General features: G+C 42.0%; 1 protein-coding gene across 2 annotated transcripts; it reads right to left on the reverse strand.

The window, feature by feature from the left end:
- Nucleotides 1-101: 101 nt before the first annotated feature.
- On the reverse strand, nucleotides 102-25,725 carry rcor2 (REST corepressor 2). 2 transcript variants are annotated; one of them, XM_047386347.1, is made up of 14 exons: nucleotides 25,592-25,725; nucleotides 12,692-12,817; nucleotides 11,745-11,801; nucleotides 10,743-10,823; nucleotides 10,535-10,587; nucleotides 10,273-10,434; nucleotides 8,220-8,344; nucleotides 7,871-7,937; nucleotides 7,538-7,777; nucleotides 5,488-5,565; nucleotides 5,240-5,297; nucleotides 3,319-3,386; nucleotides 3,019-3,186; nucleotides 102-1,979 (listed from the first exon to the last, which is right to left on the reverse strand). In XM_047386347.1, the coding sequence occupies exons 2-14, from the start codon at nucleotides 12,813-12,815 to the stop codon at nucleotides 1,638-1,640; spliced, it is 1,623 nt and encodes a 540-aa protein (XP_047242303.1). In that variant the 5' UTR covers nucleotides 12,816-12,817; nucleotides 25,592-25,725; the 3' UTR covers nucleotides 102-1,637. The 2 variants fall into 2 exon arrangements, with proteins under 2 accessions (XP_047242303.1, XP_047242302.1); XM_047386346.1 differs by lacking the exon at nucleotides 25,592-25,725 and adding an exon at nucleotides 25,027-25,266.
- Nucleotides 25,726-27,524: the final 1,799 nt, after the last annotated feature.

A 27,524-nucleotide genomic window follows, 5' to 3' on the forward strand; every position in this document is an offset into this window, starting at 1 on the left:
CTCACATGTATCCCATCTTTCCTGTCTTCCCTTGTCTCCTTTCCTTAATTCCATCCTTCCTGTCTTTCCTTAGGATTTATTCCTTAAAAACATGACACAAGTTAAAACTGATCATTTTGGGTTTTATTCAAAAATGTTTGACAGAATCAGTTCTGTCTCCACAGTGTAAACAACTCACATATGGTACAAACAAACAAGCAGGTTTTTTTATTTTTGTTTTTAGGAGAAACGAACAAAAAAACAAATCAAAAGGCAGTCCTCTTTAAAGCCAAACCAAGTGAGTGGGACTGCTTCTGTTTCCAGTTAGGACTCGTGTCCAAGTGAAGGAGAAGAGGATACTTTAGGAAAACATCGTCCCGAAGACTCAACAGTGTCTGAACTTGTTCATGAACGCATCACATAACATTAGGCAGCATTAAAGAGCATGCTGGAGACAAAATGGGGACAGAAAATGCAACATTTCCTTGTGATGGCTTAAGTTATCAAGTGGTTGAAATTGCAGCAGGAAGTTCCTCCAGATCTCCTCAGACCTTCTACACCTCCTCCTTCCTGATCGGATGAGTCTAACAAGCAGAAAGCTGCCGTTAATCTCAGCATCTCCTCCAAAATATCAACAGGAGTCATCCTGATGCATCAGAGCTGTGACCCATACAGATTTCTCTTCATCTAAAAGCCAGTTTTCACATTTTTATAGCCTGCCTGTAGAAGTTTTACTTTGTTCAGCCTTCATGTTATCTGCTGAAAGTCTTGCTCTCTCTTGCAGCCTGAACGAACCCTTGGTATGTTTTTATCCTCAAAGAAAAAGATTTCTGTCAGTTTGTTTTTGTTCTTTTGTTATCAGTGACACTTTCCTGTCGTCTTGTCTGATAGCGTAAAAACGGAGACTGAAGGGGAGTTTTTCTTCAGACTCTTTTTGGACACAGATGGAGTTCAACAGGTTCTCCACACAGGCCTGTATTCAGTTTTCAGTCAGTGAGAACAACTTGTCATTTGCTCCTCTGTGCTCAGTCACAATTAAGTACGCATAATCTAAACTACTTATAGTCACTATAGTCTATCTAGGACTCACCTAGTCAACAAAACCTTAAACATCACTCCAGTTTAAACTAGTTCACACGGTTATGACTGAAGAGCTGGAGGTGTTAACTCCAGCTGGAAGCAACAGATTCAACTATCAAAGCCACAACAACAAACTCAGCTTCTCTACACTTTTGTATCCTTTTCCTCATCTTTCAGGATCTAAAATTTAAAGCAAAGCTCAGAAATAAAAGCGAATTCTTCACATGACCCGTCTTTAAAAGCAGGTTAGGCTCAGATAGGAAACTCCTCCTGTTTTCCTGACAGGCGGCTGTAGGATTTCAACTACGGGTACAGAAAGGTTTGTTTCTGTTTCACTATTCGGATGTTCAGCGGTTGTTTAATCAAATAATAATCAAAAGCTAAAAGATGCAGTTTCTCCTTTAGATTCTGTGTTTAGTGTTAATCCTTAAAGTTGTTGGATGGATGTGTAGCTGTGGGCTGGAGGTAGCAGTAAAAGGGGTCATTTAAAGACCTGAGTGATAAAATTATCCCAGCTGATGATGATGAAGATGTTTGTATAGACGCCAATTTGTGTGTTTTGTTTCCAAACTGGTGGATCAGTGGGAATTAGGCTGCTCTACTTTCAGGCCGAGCAGTGATGGAGGAATCTGGCATAAAGCAGAAGAGGTGGAGGAGGAGCTGGGAGGAGAACCCCTGAGAATGGAGGAGGAGGTCGTCACCGCGGGCCGGATCAGCGGAGGGGGAGGGTGGTTGTGCGGCGCTCGGTTCTGGAGCGGCCGCGTCTGAAGAGGAGGCGGCTGCCGGAGGAGGCTCGGGGGCGCGGAGGGTGGAGCCGGGCGCAGCAGAGGGGGCGGCTGGGAAAGGGAGGAAGGGGTGACTGAGGCGGAGGGGGGAGAGGAGCTGCTGGCTGGATCTGTGGGGGAGTTGTCCATCTTGACCTGAGAGGGAGGCAAGAAGAAAGTTTGGTCCAGGTGGAAAAGCTTCATCTTTCATTAGTTATTAAATCCATTATTCATCCTAAAAATACACTTTCCATGTTCAGATTAGATTGAATGGTTTTACAGCCTGGGAACCTAACCCTGCTTTAAACTTCTCCACATCTTCATCCCTGACCTGTCTGCTGTGTTCCTTGGTCTTCATGATGCTGTTTGTTCTCTAACAAACATCTGGATTCATAGTGAGGTTAAATGACACACAGGAAGTCTGAACTACCTGCCATGAAATCCCAGCCTAACCTGGAAAAACAGCAGGTTTGATGGGATTATTTATTATTTTAGAACTGGTCAGGATTATAGATATTATGGAGAAATAATGCCATAATATGTCATCTGCATTTCTGCACAAGTTTAATATGTAAACGCGTCTGCAGGTTAATACCAACGAGAGCCTGAGGACCTTTACAAGCTGCTGGACTCGTCTGATCAACAGGAAATGGAACTACAGTGGAAATGATTAGAAAACTCTTTAAAGAAGAAACACCCAGGTAGTAAAAACCTTGAAAATGAACAGCAGAAGAATTGAGCAGGACCCAGAGTCGGTGTGTGTGGCTGAACTGAGAGAAATCTGCAGATGAAAATGGGATCCCATCTCTTTTTCCAGTCAGTTAAACCTCTACCATGTTACTTTTAGTGACTCTGTCCTAAACCTGCAGGACTTTTACTGCATCTGTAGATCTTCTCCAGTAACAGACAGTTAGGCTGTTTTCCACAAATCTTTTTATTTTACCATAAAACTTATTTTTCCACAGTTTCGATTTTCAATTTATCCACCAAGTAGAAATAGTGTTTTTCTGTTTTTGTTTATGCTTCTTAGAGATTTAAAATTTGCCATGAAATCTCTGATTAGGAGCTGATTGAAAAATGTTGTTTTTCATTAGTAAAGTCTTTAAAAGCCAGAGGAGGCGCAACGAAGCGCTCAAAATACTGACTCCATAACCAAAAACCAGGGGTTGTGTGGGAGACTAACCCACTGCCTCACCTCCTCCTCCTCCTCCTCGACTCCTCCGTCGGCAGCTGCTGCCACCTCCTCGCCGCTCCTCCTGGGGTCTCTCTGGTCTCGGCTGGTGGCCACCTGCTCAGCGGCCCACTCCCTCAGCACCTCGTCGAGGTTGAAGCGCCGCCTGTAGCTGACGAAGAACGAACTCACCTGGACAGCAGGTGAGAGGCGGAGAGAAAATTAATGACGGCAGAGGAAGACGAATAACGAAGATGCCACTAGGAGAGACGCAGATGACCTTAGATGGAAGGTTTGAGGTCAGATGATGAAGAGGAGGCTCACCTGAGGGGGTGTCTTAGTGCCGATCACCTCAGCGATGGCTGTGAAGTCTTTACCGTAGCGACGGATGGCTGAAAAGGAGACAGGTTAATAATGTGTTCAGAGACGGCGCAGACTGCTTTCAGTTCCCCCCGAATCCTTACAGTTAACCTAAATGTGGGCCCACCTGCTTCACAGTGACGCGTTCCTGCTGATGTTTGAGCAGGAAATATGCGGTCATGTAAACAGAGAGCGACATGTCTGCAGCTGCTGAAAGGGAACAGTTTCTCTGCTGAATCTCACCTGTTATTTACCGTTGGTCTTCATGTAGAACCGACACGATGTTCCCACCAGTTTATGCCTCGTTTTCTCCGTTAACTTGTTAAACTACAGTTCTAGTCAGGCTCCAGCCGAGCAATGGAACAATTTCAATATTTTATCAATAAACAGAAAATGTCAAATGATACTGATTTCTGGTTTTTACTCAAACATATTTTTATACATCATTGCTAATTGAGAAAGAGTCATAAATAGTCCATTAAGCCACTCTTAAAGGAATTCGGCATCTTATTTCAAACTATTTTTGAAAATAAATCTCCGTTATTAAGGTTTTATTACTTATTTTTTTAAGTTGATGAAGAAATCCAACGTAAAGGCAAAATGATGGGTGCATTTAACGAAATAACTGAACGTGCACACGATTTTTAGAGCTATCACAATAATCGGGCCGTCCTTAAGATTGTCTGAACGGGACGATCGGGTTAAAAATCAGTCTAAAAAATCCTGCCGCATCAACCAAGCATTAGGAACATTATTTGTGATTTTATTACACCTTAAAAGGTACGTGACAAAACGGATCTTACTTCCAATGATTTAATCTTGAAGTATTGTGTTCTATAATAAATAACAGTTTGCAACAAAGTGTTTTATATTGTCTGTTGGTTTAAACAGGTAACCCTTAAAAATGAGACCTCAATGAGGTTCACTTGTATAAACGCAGGTTAGGAATGAATGAATGTAATATTTACAAAGTTTGTGAAGAAAGAATCATCTAAAACTCACTGTTTGTCCTGTCTGTGTGCAACAATACGCTCAATGATAGTTTATCTGGGAATCCACCAACTCATGATTCCTTTATAAGAACATCTCAGCATCCTTCACCAGGTGACCTCTTTCCCTCTCAAAGGTTGTTGAAAATCGGTGCGTAAAGACGTTTACAGCCAAACCGCTCCGTCTGTATCGGTGGAGCGCATCAGTTTATCCTTTGCTCACTCACATCTGGACTCGGGTTTGTTCATGATTATTCGGGTTGATCGGTCTGCCTGGGTCTCCAACATATTATGTCTGCAGGTAAAGCTGCTCCACACCCAAAGTGTCGCCAGCTCAGCTGCTCTGTAATATTCATAGATTTGTATTGCTGCTCCGTGGTTTAGATTAGATGGGTGCTCAAACAGGACATTATTCCAAACACTCGGCAAAACCAGTTAAAAGCGGGCTAACATTAAGCTCCTGGAATGGGCTCGACCTCAACCGTGTTGAAAATGTAAGGACTGGGCTTAAAACCAGCTCTACCAATTAAGAAGAGGGGTCAAATATCCAGCCAGAATTATTGCCAGACGCTCGCTGGTGGCGATATAAATTGTGTGATTTAAAAAATGATTCAAACAAATCATTAAAAGCCAAATATTGTTATATGAGATTCCCGTCCACAATTAGCATATGTAAACGTCTGACTGGCTCTCTGTGACTGACTCCACATGAATTTGAACACCGAGAAGATGGCGAAGCAGCGTGAGGACAGTTGAGAGAAGCTGTGAGATGGTGCAGTACAGACAGTTCCTGTGTGGAGAATATGAATGTGTTGTCGGGCTGTGAGTGTGAGGCAGGAAGGACAGACAGGAGACTCTGTGGGAGGGGGGAGGATGACGCTCTGGTTTTTACTCACCCTGCACGACCAGCAGCTGCTCCTCTGTGGTCCAACGAGAGTTCATCTTCAGGGCAGGCTGAGAAGAAAAAGAAGAGGAGGGAGACATTTTAGAGTCGTTGAGGGAGGTGGGAAAAAACGAGCAAAGATGATCAAGACTAATCTGCCCAACATGATGGAAAATAAACCTGGGAGGTTGTGGAAGGAAAGACTGCGAGAGTACGTAAGCAGACTAACTGAAGTGAGTAGTGAGGAGGCAAGTGTTTTACCTCTGCAGGACTGAAGGCAACAACACCTTCAGTCAGACTCTGTTTCAAACTGCTGTTGGTCTGTTTGATCGACTGAACCTGAGGGAAAAGAAACAAGACCATGAGGTTTGGTTCATTTAAGATCAGAGCACTAAGAAGTTTCAGAGGTACCTTTAGATCTCTTGAAGTAGGATTCTGTGAAAGGGTTATGAGCAGTTAATATCTTACCTGGAGTGGAAAACATCTTTAAACTCACCTTTTAACATTTTAGGTTTGAACTATAACATGGAGCTAAAACCAAGGTGGATGTGTGCCGTTGTTGGGGCCATCCATTTCGGTCGCACATTTTGACACACGCAGCTCAACAGACGTCGCAGCTCTGACGTCACCAAGAGTGTAAAACCCAGAGGAGATGAAGTTTCGGTGCCATTTCCCGCCTGTCACAGGACAGCGCTTAGGAGGCGTATATCTGGAGAGACAAAAGCTCGCAGGCGAACTTTTTCTCCACAAGGCCATTCCCGGAAGAGCTTGAAAGCTGGAAATCTGTCTGATACGATGATACGAGAAGATCGGTGGATTTATTTGCCGATCGAAGACCACGCCAACACCCGGCGCAGGTGAAAACCTACAGAGGTTCTATTTTCCAAGGAGAAGAGTTTCCTCCTTGTGTAATGCAGTCGACTAACGGTTCTTCATCTTTTCCCCTCCTGGACGGACGAGAAGTTACCGTTTTGTTTTCATAATTTGATCACGGACTGACCTCAAATCAGCCAGGAGTTAGAAGTCGGACTTTTTAAAAGTTTTCCATTCAAAGCAGAAAGCATGTGTTAGTGGTGAGTTTGACTGCAGGGCATCTGAACTATTGTAGCCTCCCAGAAACAGCATCTAAGCAGCTCTTTGCCATTAAACTTTTGCACATAGTGAAACTTCGGGATAATTGTGCAGCTCTATAACTGAATGCTGAAGAAATGAGGTGTTTATTTGTTTCGTTTAAGTAGTTCAACCCCTGCTGTTCATGTTGCCCCTTCACCACGTCATCGTTTTGCTTCTTCATTTCATTTCACAGAATCTCATTTCAAAAACACCACAGGCTGAAGATTGGCCAAGAAACTGGTTCTAGTCACAAATCAGACTGTTATCAGCCCGATCGGCACCAAACGGAGATCGGCCGGTCGGAAACTCGTAGACCCGATATTTTTCCGATCACTACAAGTTCCCGCTGGACACACTTCGGTGTGGAATAATTTATTGATGGAAGACTCAAAGGTTAGCTATATTCAGCATCAGCAAGGTGTTTAAAGTGAAATCAGGGGAAGCTCAGGTTAAACTATAAGTCTACAACATTTAATGAATACACAGATTATGTAATTATTAATGCTACCAGTGCTAATCGCCAATATAAATGATCATTTTGTTTGTTTTAAATAAATAAAACCCTGTTTAACAGCATCTACACCTCTGCTCCTAATGTTAATAAAATAATGGAAAATAGCTGGAAAAAATATTGTAAATGCTGCTTTTTATCTTCTTATATAGTTCTTCAAGAGAATAAGCTAAATTCGGTATCAGAAGGTCAAAGCTTTACAAAAACCAGAAGTCGGAAATCAGCCACAAAAGAAAAAGTTTCACTCGGAGGAAAAAGCAAGTTGGTTCCATTTGCATATAAACCAATCAAACTGTGGCTGTCATGTTGATGTTACCACAGTTAAAATAACTGCCCAGAGGAGAGTCACAGAAAGGTTTCAATAAAGGGTTCTCTTTTTAAGTGTCACAGTATTCAAGCTGAGCACATTTTCCTTTCATATCGGCCAAAATACGTATTTTTATTTCCTACAGGTAGCAAAAGGGGATCCGTCATTTGATCCGTGAGGTTAGCCTGATGCTCCATGTTAATTCTTTACGGCCCAACATTGTCTTGAATGCTTCTATACAGATGAAAGGTTTTCAATTTCAAGAAAAGTTCCCAAATTTAGCCCAATATTTTTAATGATTTTACTTTCTTTATGTACCTCACTGTAAACTTCAATGAAACAGCATCTATAGCAGGTTGAAGAGAATATGTGAAACCCACCTGTCTCTTGAGCGACACCAGCTGGGTGTCCAGCTGACGTATGGACAGAACTCCTGCATCGTTGGAGGTGGACAGAGCCGTGATGTCCGCCTGGTCCAGGTGCATCCCTTTGGGTGGTCTGCGACGAGCTCTGAGGGGATGGTGTCTGTACTGAGCCCCGATACTCTCCTTCTTCACCGGCCCAGACCGGCTGGGGGTGGCTTTGTCTGAGCTGGTGCTGCTGGGGTTCTGCTTCACTGCCTGAGTGGAAACAAGCGGGCCATTATATTATTGCTTTGAATCACAACAGCTAGAAAGTGAGGGGTTCAGAAAGCTTAGATTCCTACCACTTACCTCTTTCTTGGCGTCAATCTCAAAGTCGCTCTCATTGCCCGGTTCCCCTTCCTCAATCTCATCATTACTGCATGACAAACCAAACAGAAATAGATTAAAGAAGAATGGTCTGTGCTGGATCGCTGTCTCCAACCTGCTTTCTTAATTAAACAGCACAAATTACATCTTACACCCTACAAGGGGGAGAAATAATGAGACCACCTCATATATATTTGTGAGGTTTGGTTCCCAGGATGACGTCCAGTGTTATTTATCTAAGATGTTCTGTAAATGTCAGATCTGGCCTGAGATCTTAACTTCCTACAGACCTCTTTCCAGGCCTACATTTAATCACCAGAAGCTTTCAAACCTGTCATCCTTCTCTCTCTTGTTGATGAGCCTCCTGGCCTGTCGGTCCATGACGGAGGTTCTGGTCCTGGTCTTCTTCCAGCTGTAGTAGTACTTCACTAAGCTGGAAATCAGCTTGTCTGGAAGCTACAAAAGAAACAATGCTAGCAGTTACAAAGTACAGTGCCTTAAAAAAGGTTTCCATCACTCTTTAAACCTTTTCCAAATTGTGTCCCATTACAACTACAAACCTTATTTAATGGACCAACACAGGATGAAGTGAAAGTTATTCACACTTTTCAACAGGTCTTAAAAATACCATAAAGACTGTGGTATGGTCTCTACCAGCTTTGTACATCTAGAGATTGAAACTGTTGCTCAATCCTCTGATCTTAAACGTTCTCCTGGAGCTCTGCCTTCATGTTGAAGGTCAACCTTTACTGGTCTCAAGTGTATTGCAGCCTCTATCATTAACCAACGTCTTGTTGGAGAAAACTCCCCACAGCACGATGCTGCCACCACCATGTTTCAGGGTGGGATAGTGTGTTCAGGGTGATGTGCAGTGTCACTTTTCCACCACATGTAGGATTTTGCATGTAGGCCAAACAAAGTTCATATGTTATATTTGCTCCCCCTATGGTTACGGGGTCAACTTTAAACCAGACCTCCCAATGGCTTTCTTTCAAAAATAACTTTCTTCATGCCACCCTTCCATAAAGGTCAGATTGGTAAACAATAAATAGTTGTCAACAAATGATCAGACCTGGTGGATCTCTAGAGATCCTCCAGTCACCATGGACCTCTTCAATGCTTCATTGATTAATGTTCTCCTTCTCCGGCAGTCAGTTCAGGTGGACGGCCATGTCTGGTTAGGTTTGGGGTTGTGCCATACTCTTTTTCAGATGATGGACTGAACATTGAAGCCTGGGATATTGTTTTATAACCTAACTCTGATTTAAACATCTCAACTTTCTCATGATGCTGTTACAAAGGCACGCCACACTTCTAATGGTTTTTGTGTAAAAATGTTGAAAACCATGTATCAGTTACGCACCACTTTATGTTGATCTATCACATAAAAAATCCCAACAAAATACATAGTCGTTTTTAGTTGAAATCAACAGGTGTAAATACATTTGCATGCCTCTGTAGTAATAACGACCACTTTCACACTCTTCGCTACATTCTCACACTACTCTCCAATTTTGCATTATTTGCTGTTATTTCAGCTTTTAACTTTATGTTCTCTCTCTTTTCTCTTCCTAGAAGCTACACCTGGCCTGGCTCTGTGTCTACCTGTGACACCTTTCTGGAGAGGGGCATCGTCCGAGCTTCTGCTGGCAACAACTTAATGCTCACCCTCTACCGATGACCCACATGGCCCTGTCTTTCAGTGTTTAACCCTTTCTCTCTCCTAGACATGGAAATTGACTGAGCTTTACTGTAACTAATTATATGTGCTCTCTTTCAGACTCTAACCTTGAAAACTGGCTCTGAGTTTATCTGTTCTTTCTTTCTAGATGAAACGACTAAAGGAGCTACATCCATTAACATTTACTTTTCCTTCCCATAGAAAGTACTCCTGGATCAGTGCTTCTGTGTTCTCTTTTTGTCTCTGCTCTGTTCTCTCAAACCCCCAGTCGGTCGTGGCAGATTGCCGCTCACACTGAGCCTGGTTCTGCTGGAGGTTTCTTTCTGTTAAAAGGGAGTTTTTCCTCTCCGCTGTCGCTACATGCATGCTCAGTATGAGGGATTGCTGCAAAGTCAACACCAGTGACTGTCCACTGTCTCTACATGCTCATCCAGGAGGAGGGAATGCTGCAAGTCTCTGACTGGATGCAATCTGCTGGGTTTCCTTAGATAGAAAAACTTTTTATCCAATTTGAATAAATAACTAACTCTGACTGCACTGTTCAATGGTCAGGATTAATAGGAATGTATGAACCTGACTGTTGTGAAGTGCCTTGAGACAACATGTGTTGTGAATTGGTGCTATATAAATAAACTGAATTGAATTGTAGCTTTTATAAATCATCTGTAAAGGAAGTCTGTGTGTGTTTGTTGCCATTTCGCACCATCTGCTGGATACGGTGGAAGCTCTTGCCATGGAAGCTGAAGGCCTGCTCAAACAGCACCTTGTCCTCGACCGTCCACTCGTCTGGAAAAGGCGTGAAGTTGGCCAGGTCGGCCAGTGAGCGCTCCACATCGTGTTTGTGCCATAATAACATCCCCAACGCCTGATGGGAACAAAGAGCCCGGAGACCAGGAACAGAGAAAGGTCACCAGGTGTGTTTTAGGATTTTTATCATCAGTAAGAGACCATGGTGCATATCAAACCTGCTCCATGTTGTATCCATGTTTTTCTTTAGCCATCAGGATGTACTCATCCACTGCAATTAAAGAAAACAAATAATTAACCAGAAGGAAGAAAATGCCTGAACAGAAAGAGAAAGGTTGAAAAGGATAAATTGTGATATCATTAAACGAGAAGCTGGGGTTTATACGCTTAATGCAGATGGATGTAGAGTCAGTTTGCGCAGCTTACACATTGTATCTGAGAGCTGGCTGTTGGGACACCAGACCAGCATGCTCCTCTGGTCCTTCTCATTGTACCGGGTCGGACTGTCTGATGATCAGAACAGAAACATTTTAATACTTTTCAATTCATTCATCTTTCTGTCAGTCTCTCCTACATTATTATCCTCAACTCTCAGCATGACAACTCAAAACATACCTCAATCCTTCACGTTTACTTTGAGCTGAAACCCATGTTTACTTTCCTATTCAATACAGAGATAAATAATGAACCACTGAGTCCATTTAACGTCATTTTCTTTTTGGAATTTGACCCTTTATGGTTCCATCTGATTTCCTTCTTTGACAAGTGAAGATGGCGTCACAAATAGAAAGATCTTTTGAAGAAATGTTTTGAAACAGTGGCAAGTGTTTGTTACACCATAAAACACGAAGAACATTTCAGTTCAGAAGAAGAAAATGTAAGTATGACAGAGGCAGCTGGTTTATACACTTCAGTGACATATTCTATAACCACCCTGTCATTTAGAAATGTATACTGGTTTTATTTGATATATAACAACTATAGAAAGGAGTCTGATCAGTATTTTTTCCCCTCTTCATTTTCCTACAGAGTTACTACATAATTTTCATGTCAAAACACGTTTCAGGAGTTCTGAGTCTAAGTCTTGGCTCATTTTAAAGTCTAAATCCAAAGGTTCACAGTTATGTATGGATGCATGGATGGATGATGGACAAACAGATGGATGGACAGATAAACAGATGGACTAAGTGACGAATGGATGAAAGTACGGACAGACAGACAAACGGATGTATTTCATAATTATATGTCTCAGACAACGTGTCATGTAAATGTAGGTAATTTTCATCAACCCGGCACGTAGATGTTCAAGAACAAGATTAAAATCAATAAATCCCATCATGGTTAAAATAAAAACATTCTGTCTCCCTCTTTCTGTTCTTCAGCTTTACTCTCGCCATCATACCTTGTGCTTTCCCTCTTCCAGCTTACCTGGTTTGAACTCTGGGATCTGGGCTTGGTAGTCTCCTCCAACTCTAATCATGCTGTCTGTGTGAGAGAAGACATGAAACATGAGTTTTTACAGACTGTAGTAACAATGAGGACGTTGGGGCTCAGGTACTTTCAATCTGGGACACAATGCTGGGCAGCAGCAACCTTGATAAATTGGGGATATAACATGGATTTAAAGGATTTAAATAAAATCCTCGACAACAAGAAAAACAATACGTGACTATTTCTTTTAACAGGCCTTTTTAAGTAGCCTTTGATACATTTCAAACCTTCCTTTTTCAGGCTGGAAATGTGGAAGTATAAATGTACGGTGTATATTCTTTCCATTGTTGTCTTTGCATTTTCATCCATACCATTCAGAAAGACAGAGCAACGGCAGAGGCTGACTTTAAGTTATCAATGCTGTGCCTTAGCTATCAGCAAGCAGAACAGCCTGGAAGAGGACAGAAAGCAGAGGACAGAGACAGTTCAGGTGCACACTAGAAAGGACGAAGACAAGTTAGGCTTTCCTCAGGGAAAGAGGGGGAAAGGAGGAGCTGGGGGTGACTGAAAGGGAAGTAGATGTATCACATGGGTAGAAGGAATGAGGAGGAGAAGGGGGTGCCAAGAAAGTAATCAGAGGCTTTAAAAATTTAAGAATATGTTGATACAAAATTTAACAGATGTGCCTGATCTAAAACCTTAACAGGAAAAGGACAATAGAAGGAAAGATACAGCTGGGCAGAAGGTAACATGGATGAAGAGTGTGTGAAGACTCTGGGGGAGGGGATGACCTGTGAAGCACTGAAGCAATACAGAAATTTTGACCAGCAGACCTGTCATCATGCTTCTGTACCTGTAAGGACGCATGTGTTGTGAGTACACCGGTTAAATCAACAGCACGCAGGAAGGATAATACAGTTCAACAAGTGTGGGACTACATCTACCATGAGCATGCTCCTCGTCGCTGCTCTCCTCCTCTGAGTGTGGTTGGCTGTTTCCATTGGTGACTGTTTTGGCTCTGCTCCTGGACAGGACCCCAGCCCCCGAGCGCTCCATCACTGAGGGCATGACTGCAACAAACACACATGTCAAAATAAGGTGAGATCTTTCCATGTAATTCATGCAACATTCAGTAACTGCTCATAGTTAACTCCATAAAAGTTACAATAAATATCCTTATATCCTTTTGTGTAATCTATTCAACAATTATTAAAATACACAGTTGAAGAAATAGAGAGTGAAAACAAGCATATTCTTATATTCTGGGACTGAGAGACTGGAGGGGCCTGCGTGGAGCCACATATTATCTGTCTTATCTTTTGCAGAAATATAAACAACAAGTATCCAATGATGTATGATGATTTTACATTCTTTTACAAGGGGCTGACTGGTGAAAGCATCAAGCACCATAAAAGCAATGTTGAAAGAGGGAACGGGGTTGTTTCCTCGCAGAAGACCAGCGAACAAGATCGGACAGAGAAAAGAAGCTCAGATGGAAAAGGAACAGAGACACAGCCAAACTGATTGACTGCATTGAAAAAAATAGGATCAACCCGTGTTCCCCAGAAAGGACTGTGCCTCAAGATTAAGAATCTGATTTCATCTAAAGCCTTTTTATCCAGACAACAGAAGTGAATTTGATCGGTGAACAGCTGATTGCTCTAAGTTTCAGGCTTCTGGAAGTCCTGAATCAACCTCATTTATGTCTCTGGGTTTCCTTCAACTCTTTAGCCTCTGGAAACTACTGTCTTCAGAGACATATGACAACAAAGTTTCTGTTTAACCATCGAAGCCTGGAGAATCAGTACCTGTCACTTAGAGGAAGAAAACTGAAGATTAAGTCGTATTCCCTTCAAGAAATCACTCGTTGTTACCAGAAGAATCTTCTCCATCAGGTGGATGGATGAGCCTCCGTCTTCAAAGCCTCTTCAAACTCACTAGTTTCAGCATCAGGGAAAGACAGGTTGAGTTGATTGATTCATTTCTATTATTGAAATTATTATGTGTTGCCGAATTTAAGCTGTTACTGATCCCTGCTAAAGCGTTACTAATTAAAGAAAGCATATAAAATTCTAGTTAAATTGTGGACATTCAATTATTTGAGTCACTGTATTTTTGGTTTTTCATTGGTGGTAAAACGTCTTATTGCCTGGTTCTAAGATATTTTAGGAGGTTTTTATAGGTTGCCTTAGCCAAGTTTGTTAAAACAGCGCCCTTGGGTCTCATGCTGAGTCACTAAAATTAACCTAGTCCATATACCAAGAGCCAGTTGTGATATTAGGGAATGAGCAGCCGTGAACAAAAGTGACTGTTGAAAGTGTGGATGACTGTGATAGGCTACTCAGTGGTCCAGACCACCAGTTGAAGAAGGGCGAGACTTTTGTATGAAGGCTGTCAGAGGCTAGGCGAGTCATTTCCCGACACCAGCTTAAACAGAACTTTCATTAAACCTGCTTAGTAAGATCTTTCAGGTTTAGGGAAGTCCGGACCCGTTGGATGGAGAGCTGGATTGAGAAATCCCTTTAGACATAGGGAAGTAGGAGGGAGGGATTAGCTCATCGGACAACAAAAGGTGGTGCCGAACAGGGACCCTGACAGAGATAAAGTGGCCCCAGAAGAAGGATCCCCAGCAGAAGGACGTCTCTGCCTGCGCACCCCGGACCGACAGCCTGTAAGGGAGTAAGTTGGTCTGTGACTGATAAGGCCGTCAGTCACAACCCTCGCAGTAGCCGCATAAGCGTGCAGGTGAGGATAGGGCTTTATTGAGGGTAGACTGACCAGACCCAGACAGTAAAGCTAGTAGCCAAATAGTCTTAATCCATCCCTACTCGAAGGATCCTCGTGAGGCTTTGGAGACCCGATCGTAAAGATGGTTTCCAGTGAGTCCGGACTGAACGGGTACCTCACAAACCCCAACGCCAGAGTCACTGCAAGGTTGAAAGAGTATGAAATAGAGACCAGAAAGATGACCCAGTTCAAAGAAAAGCTCCGAACCATCCAAGATGACGACAAAGAGTTTGCTTGAGAAGTGTAGTGAGTATGGCAGCCCGGAGCGAAGAAAAGACTACAGAGCTGACTCAGAGATACCAACTTATGATTTAACGAAAGAAACAGAGAGTGAAGAAGAGTGCAACGAGTCAGAACAAGAGCAAGACCAAAGAGAAGCTGAACCCAGCCAAGGACCAATTATTACCCCCTACATCGTAAGGCCGAAGGGTGACATCCTTCAACGGATTGCTCAGGCCAGACAAGAACTGCAAGAGACTGCCAGACAGGGAGCACTCTTATCAGCAGCCCTCGAGCGCCATAAGGGAACCCTCCAACGTATGGCCAACACCCCAAGCCACAGGGAGCATGACCCTACACAAAGTAAAGTAAGAGACCTTACATTCCAAATTGAACAAGAAGCCAAAGAAAACAGTGACAGTAACCAACTCAGAATGACAGGAAAGACGGATGTCGAAGGAAAAGAGCCAAGAAAGGTTAGTCAGACGTCAGACAGAGTCATGATGAGGAAAGTCCTAGACCCGATGCCCACAGATGCAAGACGAATTTCCCTGCAAAACAGGACTCGACTCTACCAAGTTATCGGAGACCCCTGGGACATACAGGTCCTTCTCAAAATATTAGCATATTGTGATAAAGTTCATTATTTTCCATAATGTCATGATGAAAATTTAACATTCATATATTTTAGATTCATTGCACACTAACTGAAATATTTCAGGTCTTTTATTGTCTTAATACGGATGATTTTGGCATACAGCTCATGAAAACCCAAAATTCCTATCTCACAAAATTAGCATATCATTAAAAGGGTCTCTAAACGAGTTATGAACCTAATCATCTGAATCAACGAGTTAACTCTAAACACCTGCAAAAGATTCCTGAGGCCTTTAAAACTCCCAGCCTGGTTCATCACTCAAAACCTCAATCATGGGTAAGACTGCCGACCTGACTGCTGTCCAGAAGGCCACTATTGACACCCTCAAGCAAGAGGGTAAGACACAGAAAGAAATTTCTGAACGAATAGGCTGTTCCCAGAGTGCTGTATCAAGGCACCTCAGTGGGAAGTCTGTGGGAAGGAAAAAGTGTGGCAGAAAACGCTGCACAACGAGAAGAGGTGACCGGACCCTGAGGAAGATTGTGGAGAAGGGCCGATTCCAGACCTTGGGGGACCTGCGGAAGCAGTGGACTGAGTCTGGAGTAGAAACATCTGGAGCCACCGTGCACAGGCGTGTGCAGGAAATGGGCTACAGGTGCAGCATTCCCCAGGTCAAGCCACTTTTGAACCAGAAACAGCGGCAGAAGCGCCTGACCTGGGCTACAGAGAAGCAGCACTGGACTGTTGCTCAGTGGTCCAAAGTACTTTTTTCGGATGAAAGCAAATTCTGCATGTCATTCAGAAATCAAGGTACCAGAGTCTGGAGGAAGACTGGGGAGAAGGAAATGCCAAAATGCCAGAAGTCCAGTGTCAAGTACCCACAGTCAGTGATGGTCTGGGGTGCCGTGTCAGCTGCTGGTGTTGGTCCACTGTGTTTTATCAAGGGCAGGGTCAATGCAGCTAGCTATCAGCAGATTTTGGAGCACTTCATGCTTCCATCTGCTGAAAAGCTTTATGGAGATGAAGATTTCATTTTTCAGCACGACCTGGCACCTGCTCACAGTGCCAAAACCACTGGTAAATGGTTTACTGACCATGGTATCACTGTGCTCAATTGGCCTGCCAACTCTCCTGACCTGAACCCCATAGAGAATCTGTGGGATATTGTGAAGAGAACGTTGAGAGACTCAAGACCCAACACTCTGGATGAGCTAAAGGCCGCTATCGAAGCATCCTGGGCCTCCATAAGACCTCAGCAGTGCCACAAGCTGATTGCCTCCATGCCACGCCGCATTGAAGCAGTCATTTCTGCAAAAGGATTCCCGACCAAGTATTGAGTGCATAACTGTACATGATTATTTGAAGGTTGACGTTTTTTGTATTAAAAACACTTTTTTTTATTGGTCGGATGAAATATGCTAATTTTGTGAGATAGGAATTTTGGGTTTTCATGAGCTGTATGCCAAAATCATCCGTATTAAGACAATAAAAGACCTGAAATATTTCAGTTAGTGTGCAATGAATCTAAAATATATGAATGTTAAATTTTCATCATGACATTATGGAAAATAATGAACTTTATCACAATATGCTAATTTTTTGAGAAGGACCTGTAGAGGGAGACGGACTGTTAGTTTTCACAAATGACAACTTCAAGATCCACAATACCAAATTCAGGAAAAGGTTAAGAACCCAGGCAGGGGAAGATTATAAAAAAGAGGTTCGAGAGTTGAGAAGACAAGTGAACCAGAATAAAGCAAGCAAAGTGCATTTGACTAGTGGGGCCGACCTCACTTATTATGCTGTTATCCACTCTCCCATTGCCGCTTACAAAAAGGGAGAAGACTTGAAAGAGTACAGAGAGAAAATGTGGGTGGCCCTGGAAGAGGGACTGAATGCTGCCATCAACCACGGCCTGAGAAGGGCAACAATATGCCTAGATGGACTGAGATCACATGACCTACCATGGGAGTCGGCAGAAAAGTAGCCGTTGCAACAGCACACCATGTAGTCAAGAATCTGCTGACAGATGCCTCACTGACCGAAATAGTCATCGTCACATCCCTTAGCCAGCATGAGAGTCGGAGGAAGAGAGAGCTGGCGTTAGTAGAAAGGATGGATGAGAAGAAGCCGAAAGACCCCCTTCACTTATAGATACCAAGAATCCAACAAGGGAACGAAATTAAACCACACCCTGTTGAAAAACGCTACCTGCACAAGAGTGAGACTAACCAATCGTCCCGCCTGGAGAAAGGACCGTGTGTGCCGAGACCGTACTGGGACACAATCTCAGGTATAGGAAAAGCACCATGGATGTTATTGTGCCTTTTATTCCCGACTCAGTAATTGCTCTAGCCGAATTGTATGCTTTTAGACAGCACTTATGCTCTGGCAGCATAGATAAGGGCTTAGACTGGGTAGGATATAATCTTTTTTACTCCAACCTCACATGTAAGCCACCTAAAGAAACCTGGAAGAATTGTGGTGAAGGAGCGTATCAGCATGCTTGTAGTTGGTATGAGACATTAGGACACTCAGTCAGCAATATAGTTACTACAGTTGCCCAGGAAGCTGGACACATTATAGGGGAAGGGGTTTCAGTAGTTGAAGGTTGGATTGCTAATTTGTTTATGATGCTTCGGCCTTATTTGCTTGCTGCTGTAGGAGTGATTATTGTAGTCATAATATGTAAAGTCCTTGCACAACAATTTCTTCGGTCCATGCTCAGCCCTGGAAGGAGGAGTTATTAGCACCTCCCCTTGAGGGAGGGGACACCCTGAGTATAAGACCCAGGGCTTGGGGAGTTTTGGGTCACTCAGTTCCAGGTTTGAAGACAGCAGTTGAGCCTAAGCCTTTGCAGTTGCTTATCATCATGACTACCAATTCCACCACTATCTCCGAGCCTGTCCAAGTGAGTACAGTGGAGTTTTATGCGCTTCTCTGTGGATGGCTATGCTATTGCCACATTGGGTCCCGGTTGGTCAGCCAACCATTACGGTTTCTCATCGTGCTTCAAGGATATGCTAAACTAATTTTTGGCCATTTCTGGATACGCCGATGGGAAGTGGCGTTGTATCTGTTTGCGTCCTATCTTATGGGAAGTGTCAGCATTGACTGGAGAAGCCTGATGGTAGCACTGTGGCTTTGTGTCGACACCATTGCCTTAGTGCTTAAGATACTACTGAGCGGACCTCATGCCACCCGTTGCTAGAACCCATGCTTCTATAATCAGTTCAATCTCTTCATTTAGTTTTTAACCCTGGAGGTGATTATCCAGGGTCAACATTATGTTCCTGGAAAATCCACTTACAGGCCTTCAATATATCTCTCCAGGACACAGTCTCCTGTTCCAGATGTGGAATTTCAGCCTCAGTGCTCAGATACCTGTGGGTTACGCCTGAAGCTCACTGGTGTCACCGCTGTCTTTCTATTGCTGTCGACTATGCTACAGTGACACGTGTTTTCTGCATTGAGGGTCCTGGGGATCTTCCATATATCTCCATGACCATGAGCCAAACTCTTCAGACACGGTACAAGGTGACCTGGACATCGGCCTTCGGGGCTGCTGCACACACTTTTAGGATAAAGACACAGCAAGGGGGAATGTATCTCCCCATCATCAGTTACATCTGGGAAGATCCTAAAGATCGATTCTGGTTGCCCACCCTCCATCTACTTGATGGGAGGGTTGTTACTGTTGGCACTGATCGCTCCCCTGATTCGCCTTCTCAAGGCACCGACGTCAAAAGGATGCCAGGTGTCAATCACTACTGCAGAAGGCAGCAAAATGTTTATATTTCTTTTGCAGAAATATAAACAAGTGTATCCAAAGAAATGATGCATGATGGTTTTCCATTCTTTTACAAGTATTAAATGAAATTAGTAATCTTTGATTATCAAGTTAAAGGATGTATGATTGAAATATGGTTAAGAACTGATAAAGTAAAAACTCAGCTACATATATGAAAGAGATATAATGTTGATCAGTTGGGATGTATGAATAAAAAGAATGAAGTGATGGTTTTGTAACTGTGTTTTAAAGTAAATGCTGAAAGCTGAGAATGGAATGTGTAAAACTGTGTAAAGTTTAAGACTGAGCAGATTAGGGACAGAACTGTAGGATGACTAGGAGTGACGAGAGCCAGCTGCATGCTGACAGCGAACCTTTTGAAGACCAGCACAAGGAAGGGAGGATGAGTCTACAGCCAGCTGCGTGGCTAATACTGGCATCTCCAAGGCCAAAAAACAGAACCAGAAAGTCACGATGACCATGACTAAGTATTGCGCAGTAACTGAGAAGCCTAGCAAAGGGCTGACCAGTGAGAGCATCTGGACTATAAAAGCAATGCTAAAAAAGGGAACTGCGGTTGTTTCCTTGCAGAAGACCAGCGAACAAGATCGGACGGAGAAAAGAAGCTCAGATGGAAAAGGAACAGAGACACAGCCCAACTGATTGACTGCATTAAAAAGAGAGGATCAACCCGTTTGCCTTAGAAGGACTGTGCGTCAAGATGAAGACATTGAAGCTATGGACTGGACCGCCTGTTCCCCAGACCTGAATCCGATTGAGCACATCTGGGACATCATGTCTCGCTCCATCCACCAACGTCACGTTGCACCACAGACTGTCCAGAAGTTGGTGGATGCTTTAGTCCAGGTCTGGAAGGAGATCTCTCAGGAGACCATCCACCGTCTCATCAGGAGCATGTCCAGGTGTTGTAGGGAGGTCATACAGGTACATGGAGGCCACACACAATACTGAGCCTCATTTTGACTTGTTTTAAGGACATTACATCAAAGTTGGATCAGCCTGTAGTGTGTTTTTCCACTTTCATTTTGTGTGTGACTCCAAATCCAGGCCTCCATTGGTTAATAAATTTGATTTCCATTGATGATTTTTGTGTGATTTTGCTGTCAGCAGATTCAACTTTGTACAGAACAAAGTATTCAATGAGAATATTTCATTCATTCAGATCTAGGATGTGTTATTTGAGTGTTCCCTTTATTTTTTTGAGCCGTGTATTTTTTTTATTGGGACTTCTTATGGCTTTCTTTCAATAATTGCTTTTTTCGTCCCACTCCTCCATAGGGGTCAGATTTGTGGATTGCACCACGATAATTGTCCCGTCGACAAATTCTCTCAAATGAGCTATGATCTCTGCAGCTCCTCCAGAATTACCATGGGTACTATAGCCGCTTCTCCGATTATGACTCTCCTTGGCCGGCCTGCCAGTTGAGGTGGGCGGCCATGTTTTGTAAGGTTTGCAATCGTGCTATACTCTGTTTTCAGACGATAGATCGATCAGAGCTCTGTAAGATATTTAAAGTTTGGGATATTGTTTTATAACCTAACTCTGCTTTAAACATCTCAACTTTCTCATGATGCTGTTTGTTCACTGATGTTCTCTAACAAACCTCTGAGGCCTTCACAGAACAGCAGCACTTATACTGAAACAAAATTACAAGCATATGGTGTATTTACTAGTTAGGCCTCTGCCGAAGGCAGTTGATTCCTATTCTTAAATGGGTCAGATTGGTAGTCCAGAATCTCTACTCCTCAATACAACTCTGCATTATGTTTGTTTTCATATCTGCATTAAACACAATGCATTGTAAGACTGAAGAACATTTGCATTAAATTATTTTTTTAAATAGCGCAGTTTCTTTCACTGCTGTCTAATAACTAGAAAGGTCAGAAAAAAGAAAATTATTGCTTTTTCTTTTACATTAGTGTGAATGGATTACTGGAGCACCACAGGTTTGGGACACATTTTGTGGCCTGCCTAAATGAAGTTTCACTAATTTGACAGAGTTTAGGTTGAGTACTGACAGTCATAAAAACGTTCAGCTTTATGCCTCCTTAGTTTGTCCAGTGCAGACTTGAATGTTTGGGTTCTTAAAACATACTTGTGATGCTTACTTCCAAAAATGTGCTTTTATTTAATTAAATCTCTTCTTCCTTCAATCCGACAAAACTGACTGCAAACACAATCACAATCATCTGAAACATTATCAATTTACCCTGGTGATTAACAGCACAGGGTGGGGTGGGGGGTCATGAAATTCTGCACCCGTTTTCTCTCTTAGAGCATTAATGTGTCAAAACACTTCAAATAAACTGCATATTCCAACAGCAAAATTCAGCAGCCCTGTCAGAACAATCACCTACAACCCAGTTTTGTGATGACTTTTGCTTGTAGGTCATTTTGAGTGAGGCTGCACATTGTAAACAAGCACCACCACTATACAGGGTGGCCTCTCCAGCCGTCTCAAAAGCACCTGTTCTTGGAATATTTGTTGGTCTTCCGGCCCATTTGTCCTGCAACATTCCTGTTGCCAGTTTTCCTAAAAGAGGAAATGTTGTGAAACAGTGAAACATTAGCCCCCCTTACCTTCCTTCGGCATTATGGACAAACATTTCCATAATTTGTGAGTGCTCTAAAACCCCGACTAGCTCTAGTAAGTCAGGATGTCACTAGTCTTGTTAGAAATAATCATAATCTCCTAATTAAAATGATTTGTGGTAAACAGGATTATTTATGTGCGTCATCGCCTTGCCTTTAAATGAATAACTAAGGTAAACCAAGACAAAACTCTGTTTCCTTTAACCGACACTCAATGAAAGTCTGACTTATCATCCCACCCTCTTCTCCTGCAGTCCTTTAATGGAAATGGGGTAAGAGAATATAGCACATGCAACTGTTTATGTAACTTCTAGTATTCAACTAAATGTACACTGATGACGGGCATTAACCTTTTAGATGTAGTTGCAAAGCCAAACAACACGCAACCCTGTAGGCATAATTTGGTCTTTAGCCAAAAATCATATTTAACAAAGTCACCAGGGCCTCACGTGTTTCCTAGCAACTCCTATCAAATCAATGCAACAGAAACATTCTAGTTTCTGTAATGCAATTTAGACTTTACTTTGTAAGGTTAATCAGAGTGTCAAAGTTTTCATCAGTAATTCAGTCTGGGTTTTCACTGGGATATAAAAATGATGAGATTCACAAACCCATTTAATTAATCACATTTCAAAAACAGGAAAAACAAGAGAACTTGCTATTCAAGCATGGCATTTGTTAGTTGATCTTCATAAGCCAAAAAAAACGCTAAACTTGCCTAAGTTTGTTCAGTCAGAGCAATCATTAAAGGTTTATAACAACTAGAATAATCGAGGCTGAAGGTAGACCCAAATTTGTCTTTCCACCGGCTTGTAAAGAGGATGGGAATTCAAGATATATTATTGCAGTAGTTTTGTTTATACCTGTTAATATCAGTTTACTGGTTAAATTTACCATCGCAGCCGCAGCTGTTCTGGATGAACAAAACAAAAGAAACCGCTATTTTTTGTATGACAGTCAAAGATATTTGCATAATTCTCAGACTTAAGGACCAAACAGGTTATTAAATTAAATGCAAATATTTAATGGTTGTTTATCTTTAAACCACAGAATGCCCAACAAGAGGGGAGTAAAATGAATTAGCTCTGTCTGAAAGATATCTAATGAAATAACACCATCGTTATATTCCTTATTTTATCTGATTTCTTAAAATACAAACAATTATATTGCACCAACCCCCTGGAATAAATAAAGGAAAACACTGAGCTCTATAAACCAATAGTTGTTATTCATTAAATATGTTTAAATATCACAGAATCATTACATTTTGTGAATTTACATAGCTCCGAATCACAATGTCGTCATAACGTTTTCATCCAGATACATAGAATCCAATTCAAAAATCAATTCAAATCAGTCCACTTTATTACAGTCATTTCGTCTAATTCAGACCCAATTGCAAAACGTCCAAATCAACCCAAAGTACAACACAAAACAGTCATAGCCAGTCATAAAAAGCCAGTGGGTGAAATGTTATCTAGGGAAGCCCAGGTGACTGCATCAGGTCACTGACCTTGCAGCAATCCCTCATCTTGAGCAAGGATGCAGCCACAGTGGAGAAGAACAACTCCCTTCAAACAGGACAAAACTACCAGCAGACCCAATACATTCATTACATGATAGTTGTTTTTTAGTTTTCTTGTGTCTTTCTTTTCTTAAACTGCCTAACATATATTATTTGTGTCAGAAAAGTATCTTCAAGCCTCTCTTGCAAGAGATTTTTTAACTTTTTGGTACCATACAATTCAGCCATTTTTGCAGACACGTACAGTTTTAATAAACAAATTTCTTTTTTCAAATGTAGGATTCTTCATCCTGAATTGTAAAAATAATGCAGACATAATGAACAACATCTTGAATAATTTAGTTTGCCCTTTTTATTCATGGCTAAATATGCAGCGGCCCAATAAAGCAAGTTTAACTCCAGTTTATCTATCCTTCTTTCCAACATCTAGTATCCCGAACTTAACTTTCCTAACCCTCATCCCCCCCCCACCATCAGATACTTCATTATCTTCAGTTTCCCAACCGGAACAAAGCGGAGGACGCGAAGTTAAGAGACCGACTCCCTTCATCAACGCTACATCTCTCATTCAGCACATTTAATTTGGCCGGTTCATACATCTGCAGCAGGATGAGTTTTACAATCTCAGAGATCAACGTCACAGCAACCATCAGCTACAGGCAGACAATGCAGGAGGCTCTCTGGAGGTCTTTTGTCTGTCGCTGCTCCCTGATCACCCCCCCCCCCCCCCCACAAGACAACAGCAGCTGCCCCGTTTAACTTCACCGGACAGAAATCGCTCACATCAACACTCATAAATAAGTCACTGTGGCGACATTAAATATTTGGACACCCTTGTATCGAGGGGAAAATGCCTCAATTTCGCTCAGATTCACTTTCACAGACTTTTCAAATCGTCGCAGTAGCCTCGGATAAGGGTAGCCTCGATCAATGTATAAACCAGCAAAAACAGCTTAAACTAGACGCTTATTTGACTGATAAACGCGACAGAAAAGTAGACAAATCTATACAGATACTTATACAAGCTTTAATACGTTTTAAACCAACACGTGTGTTATAACTTTGAGTCATCCAGACATGAAACAATTAAACGCAACAAAATACAAAACTAAAGCAGTACTTGAGCACGAATAATGCTTTAATTTTCCCACAGTATGCCTAGCTTCAGACTCTAAGGCTGACTAATAATGTGCTCATTGATCCTACAGTCCCACTGCAGATTACATCTGGCAAAGTTCACATCAGGACAATGGATAGTTCTCTTTTTAGATAAAAAGCTAAATTTCAGATATTTTTAATTTGCATTCTACGCATTTAGATGTGAGTAAATGCAGCATACTATATTTAAAATGAACAATTTAATTTCCAAAGCAGTCATCAGTGTGTGTCAGACTTTGAGGTCCTTTTGTTTTCCCCCCATGCTAAGGTCGCTCTCATTGCAACTTAAAACTCCCACTTTTTGTCGCCTCTTTTTAACCGAACTTGGCGGTTCCGCCTCAAAACCTTTACGCCCAGAATAGAACCAGTTTGTACGGTCGGAGTAGTTACCACACACTGAACGATAAAAAAAAAAAATTAAAAAAAAATTAGGCGACACAAACCCACCCTCCCTCCTCACAAAGTGCAGTTGTAAGTCCACCCCACTTTGCTCGTCGGGATGTTAGCGTTAGCCGCCTAGCTTACGTACCCCCCGCGTTACATTTGTAACGTCGGTAGTTGGAAGTCGAGGTAACAGTCACACTCTACCTGCGTTCCGCTTCTTCTTAACCGTTTTCCCCCTGCACTCCGAAAAACAAAACTTATCCGGGCCTCTCGTCCACGGAGAACAATCCTCTTCAAAGTTCTGGAAGGGTGTCGGTTAAAGCATCCAGAAACGGCTTAATTTGTGCCTAATTGATGAGCGCAGAGAAGTGCAGGGATAGATGGAAGCAGCCGTGAGTGAGCGTGGGACGAACAACACCCGCGCTAAAGTGAGGTGGACATCCGCTCCGCCTCTCCCAGCCAACCGTTTGGATTGACTGAAAGTAGTCCTCTGAAACTATTAAATTTACCCTTCAATTAATTTGGGATTTCTCTCATCTCAAAAATATATTTTAAATATATGGGTACATATTGCTTCACTGATCAACTAAAAATCCTTATTTAAAGGAATGCGGTTTTTTTAAACAAGCTGCATGCTATTTCCCACTAATGCTGTTATACAGTTGGCATATAACAATGCGATAGATCTTATGAGTATGTTTTAGCCAAATAGTTACATTGAAGTCCTATCTGCCATCCACCAAATTCCCATAATTTAGGGTCTACTTGCCAGTGTGCCGGCGGAGCGATTCGTCAGCTGTGCATCTCTGTGCAGAGGCAGGCTGTCCAGACTTGCACTGGTGTTTGCCTGTTGGAAGAAAGGGTAGAGTGCTGGGTACGACTGTATGGAGGCCAGGAAGTGCCAGTTTTTAAAATAAAAATGGAAGTCAGTTGAAATGTGATTTACGCCTCTTTGAATGGAGTCTTATCTCGTGGATTGTTATGTTTATTAATTTATAAGGAACCTGCCTACTTTGTTTTATCTGGGAAATAATCTCTGCGAGGAATGACAATAGGAAAAGATTTGAATCTGCATTATTTAAACTGAAACATTCCACCAATATATAGTCTCCTGGTGGGATGTTAGAGTTTAAATTATTATGAAATACTGATTATACTTTAATTTGACATCCATGGACTAGATTTTAACATTAACTGAATAGTAAAATGGGACTGGCTACACCGACAACAGAACTTTAATATTTACTTGACTTTGATATAATATGTTTTCTTATTATTTAAATTTAAGTTGAAACTCCTAAGAATTTGTCTAATTTGGTTTTCCACAAACTGAGCACACCTCTTTAACTTATCTTCGAGGTCCATTTATGCATTTTGTATCAATTTCTCCTTCTTTACATGAGTTAACAATTTCATTAAAAAATTTAAATCAGCATGCTTGGGTATGTGACCAATGTTCTCACTTTATGGGTTTTCCATTTTTTATTCTAACTGGTCAAGGACATCTATAGCTTGTCAAAGAAACCCAGATTGGTCAATGAAATGACATGCATAGCCATTAATAATACAGTTTTGCCAGCTATGCACACAATGAAAGGCCCTGATTTGTAAAAATTGGACAGTACAATAACAACATGGACCAGGATTTGAGTTTAGTGAGGAACCTTGATACTGATAATTTAATTATGCGGCGAGTGGGATCCTGGTTCAATACTTGGGATTGGCATATCTTCCACTAATCTGCTTGATGACCAATAAGGGTTGCTCAGCAACACTTCTCTGTTTAGGATGGCGATTAAAAACAAATAAGTAAGGAAGTGTTGCAAATGTAAGTAGTTTTAATCTAAAACCTGCAAACAGAAACTCAGAAACAGAAGTCAACACAACATGTTAAACCAGGGTTTTGGCGGGTGTCTGTGAACTGCAACATCTGACTAAGATTTTAAGACCTCCATAGTATTAACTGTAGTGTCACCAGAAATTTAAGGAACATTTATGCATTTTCATTTAGAAATCATAGAATAAGTAATCATAAGTAAAGAGTCCACCTGTATATATAAGCCCAGCTGTTCTATAAAGGCATCAGAGGTTTGTTAGACAACATCACTCAACAAACAAAACCACGAAGACCAAGGAACATATCAGACTAGTCAGGAATCGAGTTGTGGAGTCATTTAAAGCAGGATTAGGTTATAAAATAATATTCCAAGCTTTGAACAGTATCAAACAGAGCACTGTACAGTCCATCATCTGAATGGAAAGACCATAGCAATGACTGCAAACCCATCAAGAATTGGTAGGTTTGCAGTAAAATCACCAGATGGGCAAGGAGGGCATTATTTAGAGAAACCCATGAGAAGATCCACAGCACAGGTGGGAGAACCTGTTGACAGGGTCTCTATTAGTCATGCACACCACAAATCTGGGGTTGTTACAAGCCCTATAGGGACACAGCAAACATATAGAAGAAGACACTCTGGTCAGGTAAGGCCAAAACTGAATGTTTGGTCTACATGCAAAAGTCAAAGCCCAGACCTAAATCCAACTGAGAATCTGTGGTAAGAAAGATATCTAAGAAAATTGATGTTCACAGACACTCTCCATCCAATCTGACTGAGGTTCAGCTATTTTGCAAAGATGAATGGGCAACAACTTTAATCTGGAAGAGACAACCCAATAGACTTGAAAGATATTTAGAAAAA

Source organism: Girardinichthys multiradiatus, chromosome 14 (assembly GCF_021462225.1).
Source record: "Girardinichthys multiradiatus isolate DD_20200921_A chromosome 14, DD_fGirMul_XY1, whole genome shotgun sequence".
NCBI lineage: Eukaryota > Metazoa > Chordata > Actinopteri > Cyprinodontiformes > Goodeidae > Girardinichthys > Girardinichthys multiradiatus.

Coding starts and splice junctions, on each gene's coding strand:
- rcor2 (XM_047386347.1), bottom strand. CDS start 12,815: ATGCCCTCAGTGATGGAGCGCTCGGGGGCTGGGGTCCTGTCCAGGAGC. Junction 10,588..10,742: donor CCAGCTCTCAGATACAATGT/GTAAGCTGCGCA, acceptor CTTTAATTGCAG/TGGATGAGTACATCCTGATG. Junction 3,387..5,239: donor GCAGCTGCTGGTCGTGCAGG/GTGAGTAAAAAC, acceptor TCTCCTTTTCAG/CCATCCGTCGCTACGGTAAA.